Here is a 4,950-nt window from a genome sequence, read left to right as displayed (position 1 = left end):
ATCCCTGCGGCCAGAGACCCAGACGTTACGGCGGCCAATGGCGTGACATGCGCGGCCCGCGGTACCTCGTCCGCCATTCGTCTCTCGCTCGAACCAATCCACGTTTCCCGTTATTCTTCGCGCGAATCGTCTTCGGTATTTGAATCGCAGATTCCGCAACATGCCATTTTATCGCGTACATTCTAACCTGTACGTTTTCATTTTCGTCTGGATTGTTTACGCGGACCAATCCAAATCTCATTTTAATTCTCCTCTGTTGTTTTCAACACGCTCTGGTTTATTTGAACGAGAACAACGAAACGACGATCGCGTATCGAAGGAAAGCGTTCTCTGGCAATGTTCGGTGTGCTGCGATAAACGAATCTTTCAATCGAAACTGTAACGTTTACCGTAAGCTTGCTTGGCAGTTTTCCCTCCGTCAAGGGAATGTCTAACGGTCATTTAGACGAGCTCGATTACAGTTACTACGACTACGATCGTTTCGAACAGTTCCGTAACGTTAGCTCGAGTTCCCATATTCCATCGTGGCACAGCCTCGCTCGCATCGTTCTTGTCATCTTGTTGCGCGTTGGCTTTGTCCTCGTACACGTTGGTAGCGTGCCAGTGAACGATGTGAATTTGATTCTACTGCAGAATATCGTTGACGTTTGTTGGGTAACGATAACATTCGTTTTGATCGGATTTATCATAGCCTACAACGGCGACGTAAACGGACTGACAGGCGAAGGATATTGGATCGGTGATGCGACCGTCGATAAGGACGAAGCCATAATTGGCTGGTCGGCCGTGGTAATCGCTGCTGCGATTTGCACATCCGGAATCGTAGGCAGAACACATATCGTCGGTTACCTCGCGACGGGATTTCTCCTGGCCGCTTTCGCGCAACCTTTCTTAATTCACTGGATGTGGACGCCCAAAGGATGGATGAAAAGGAACTTATTGAACGGAAGAAACGTTCAATTTCGCGACTATGCCGGCTCGGCAGTTGTTCACCTCGTTGGTGGACTGTCGGGATTCATAGGTTACACGATACTTGGACGAAGAATACTTCAGTTGAGCGCTATAGATGACGCTAGTATCGCTGCTGGTACATCAGGAACCGTGTTTGCCGGTCAGTTGATGGTGTTTATCGGCCTCCAGGTAAATCTATCGGATTTCACGCAAACTCTGTTAAATTAATGAATGAAACCAATGTCAACTATGCATCTTGATTTAGAGTCTCGGTATGCCGATCGAAAGATTCGTATCTAGAAGTAAAACTCGGTACAATATCTACCTCAACAACTTGTTGGCTGCGTCTTCGTGCGGATTGCTTGTTGTCACTTTCCATTTCGTGTTTACCGACGAAGTATTCAATCATTGGACCGTAATGAGATGCGTTCAAGCCACGATAGCTGGACTGGTAATAGTGTCGGCTGGGACAGACATTTATTCGCCTTTGGCTGCGATTGGTTTAGGATCGATTGCAAGTGTGATTTTTTATTTAGTTTCGAGGCTACTGTTTCACAGTGCACTCGAGGATTATTGCAACATTGTAGCTATTCATCTTGCTTGCGCCCTTTTCGGGAGTATTTTGGTACCCCTCTTTGATACCGATGACAACGCGGACACCGAATTAATTTTATTGAATTTTTCCTGGCAGTTGATTTGTATAATCACCACTCTTTTCTTTGTCGCGATTACGATGTGCGCCGCTTTTCTCGCATTACAATCTCTAGGTTTATTGAGAAACAGAACGGAACATTTGAATCATTTGAGAGCGAGCATAATTATGGAAACAAGTCCTCCGAGGTCGTTTTGGCGAAGGCTCTTTCATACCGATGACGAACCAGTTTATCTTCAACCGGGATCGACGTCGGATTCTGGTCAACGGCCAAAAACGAGTTCCCATGTCATAAAATATCAAAATGAGGGTGCTGCTGTAGAAAAGGGTCGAGTGATCGAAACGGATGCAACAGAGATCTGAATAGCATAGGAAAACAAAATGAGATCTCGGAAACGGAAACTTGATTCGGGTTAAGATATAAAGATAAATTTAAAAGTCTTCGGTGTAACCAATGTCCGAAAGTACAACCGACAACAGTCTTAAAACTAAGACTTTAAACATTTCTTTTATTAGAACTTACAGACTACCCGTACAATTATTACAGTATTTTACAATAGAACAATTTTAAGATAAATAATCGAAAGTTCTATGAAAGTGTCGTACACATATTCTACCCATGTTTCCGTTTATTCGTACAATCTTAGTTTCTTTTTTTCTTTTTGTTCGCAAAACAGTCTGTTAGAGATTTATCTACGAAAAGTTTGTTATTTTTAGTGTGCTTGTCGTTATAACCGGAAATGCAAAGATACGGGCAAATTACCAATAATAATTTATCGACGTTTATCACTTCCAAATGTGTAACAAATTTAAATGGTAGAACCAAGTCGTACAGTCAACCATAAAGTAGTTGTACGGTCTAATTGCACAACGCCTATCGAGTTATTTCCATCTGAAATTTATCATTTTAATGGATATCGCTGGAATGAAATAAAACGGATAGTACTTTTCATATCGTTTAAATTTTACTATAAATTTAAATTTGGTTTCTTTCCAAAAATTTAAATTTTAATAAAAGATGTAGTACTCGTAGGTAAACCAACGATGATCTAATGGCTAACTGCTAGCAAGGATTTTAAACCTTGTTCTGGTTTGTCAAGTATTATTGTCAGCTGGCAGCAAATCGGACAAATATTGCTACCGCCATACCGAACAAAATTGATAGTATTGACTATAGAGATTCCAAGTCGTGATGGTACAATAATACAACTGTATATACAACACTGGTAAAATGGCACGATTCGACGAAACATATCAATCGCTTAGTGCGATAATATCGTTACCGTTAATTATTATTATATTAACAATGAACTTTGTACATGATTTGTTAAACGTCACGTGGCACAGTTTAACGGCAGTATAAAAATGAAAATAAAATATATAAGGGTCAACGAAACGTTGTTAAGATACTATTTAAATGTAAAACGGTTCATCATCAATGAAATAACGAGCTTTTTATACGCGTAGGAAATTACGTCATAATTTCTTAATTGTTAATTTTTGTCCAGTCTGTGGTTTTCGTAAAATATGTTATTTTTCGAGTCTTTTATTTTCAATTGTGTAACTTTCTTACTTAAGTAACGATATTCTTATAACGAGGAAATGATAAGTAGAAACAAATTTTCAAAGCGTGCCAATCGCGTTCTGTAAATAATCAAAAAGAAAAAAAAACATTAAAAAATAATACTAACAAGTAGGACACCAAAAATAATTTTATAGAATTGACAAGTGTACGAACCGAGATCGTCGATTTATGGAAAAAATAAGTAGCTAATATATCGTATACATAACTAACAAACCTAGCTGTAACCGATATGCATTCAACAAACGATCGCACGTTAATTAAACCATCTCGTAAATAATAATATTATTTGCAAATATAGGTTCACGTTTTACATCCTATACACGGTTTGCTAGATATAATACATCAAGTATTACAATTTCCAAAAATTCGATTCGTTCGTTAGTTTCTTCGACGACGAATTTCTCATACCTCGGAACGTAAAATTGATCGTTAAACCAGGATCTACGTGCTTCGAATGTGACAATAGAGATTATTGCAGATAGGCAGTTATCACCTCCTCGCTTGAAACATCAGCGTTTACGAAGAATGATCCGTCAGGTGCGACCATTCCCTCCGTATTTTTGTTTCTTTTTTAATTGTATCGCATTAAGTTATTATGGTACATCTACGATCACATCAAAATAGTACGATACATAAATGTACAAACGGACGCGATCACACACCTTTCATCAACCTTTCCATCGTCAGTACCAAGAATAGTATTGTCAAAATATACATAGAATCATCATTATCGTTTCTTAAATACGCTTACACAACGAGAACTAATTTACATTGCGTCTCCAGGAGATAAGTGGGCGGGCGGGAGAAAAGCTCAAAGTCCCAGAGTTCTACATTCGCAGAAACGATTCTGCGGTTATTAGCAGAAGCGAAGGACTGGTGGATCGTCGATCCAAACATCAACGTTCGATCTGTCCCACTCATCACTTTTATGAGGAAATAAATCTCTTCAAACATTGTAACACGATTTGGACAGATCTTGTCTCATGGAGGTAAAGCATCGCCATGTCCTAAAATACACGTTTGGTCGCCTTTAATTTTATTCATCGATCAAGCATCCATTATCCTTCTTTATCTTTACTATCAAAGTTTGAAAAGAACCACGTGTCTCTTTAAATTCGTACGATACCGTTCATCGAACGAACGCTGTAGGAAGATCGATCATAGATTCAACTCGGACGCAAATTAAGGATCCTGTATCTTCCTTTTTTTTTTTCTTCTGTTTTACTCGATAGTAAAGATCAAAACGAGATGCGGCGTCCAATCGCAACAGACGGATGATGGCACAGGCGCGTTGGTTTTACTTCTACTAATCATGTCCTCTACGAGGCAACAACGATGACAATAATAATATAACGTTAATAATAGTGCTATTGGTTTAACAACGATCGACTGTCACGGCTGTGTTACCGTAGAACCGCTTATAGTGACTAGTAGCTTTTCAGGCTCCTCCAGCGATTTAGGCCAATTCACTGGGACGTAGGCCTTGGTACGGTCCTTATGTCGAAGATTCGAAGACCAGTGGAGCGTTTAATGTACAATTAATTTACAGGTCTTCCGCTAATAAACGATGAATCTCGTTTACCGTCGTAATAAGAAGTCCTAAAACGGTGTCGTTTCACGTAATCGACGTTTGCTAGGTCATCACCGTGTCGGTGAGATCTTCTTTCAACCATTGCGGAATCGTTCTCAATCCTAGTCGTTTCAACAATTTCACTAGGGCCGTATTATGAGAGAGATAATATCTCTGCAATGAAATGAATAC

At 39.6% G+C, this 4,950-nt stretch overlaps 2 protein-coding genes across 4 annotated transcripts in view; one reads left to right on the top strand and one right to left on the bottom strand.

Annotated features, from left to right (window-relative positions):
* Window positions 1-264: 264 nt before the first annotated feature.
* On the top strand, window positions 265-3,287 carry LOC128877413 (uncharacterized). The gene is made up of 2 exons (XM_054124698.1): window positions 265-1,140; window positions 1,217-3,287. The coding sequence occupies exons 1-2, from the start codon at window positions 427-429 to the stop codon at window positions 1,964-1,966; spliced, it is 1,464 nt and encodes a 487-aa protein (XP_053980673.1). The 5' UTR covers window positions 265-426; the 3' UTR covers window positions 1,967-3,287.
* LOC128877412 (bifunctional heparan sulfate N-deacetylase/N-sulfotransferase) overlaps window positions 2,086-4,950 on the bottom strand; it is a 106,570-nt gene continuing 103,705 nt past the window's right edge. For all 3 annotated transcript variants that reach the window (XM_054124696.1, XM_054124695.1, XM_054124697.1), the window contains one exon: window positions 2,086-4,932. In XM_054124696.1, coding sequence (XP_053980671.1) covers window positions 4,822-4,932 — 111 coding nt within the window. In that variant the 3' untranslated portion in view covers window positions 2,086-4,821. The remainder of the gene's footprint in view (window positions 4,933-4,950) is intronic.

Source organism: Hylaeus volcanicus, chromosome 5 (assembly GCF_026283585.1).
Source record: "Hylaeus volcanicus isolate JK05 chromosome 5, UHH_iyHylVolc1.0_haploid, whole genome shotgun sequence".
NCBI classification, from domain to species: domain Eukaryota; kingdom Metazoa; phylum Arthropoda; class Insecta; order Hymenoptera; family Colletidae; genus Hylaeus; species Hylaeus volcanicus.
Note: the sequence above shows the minus strand (reverse complement) of the source record. Positions and strands in the feature narration are given on the sequence as shown.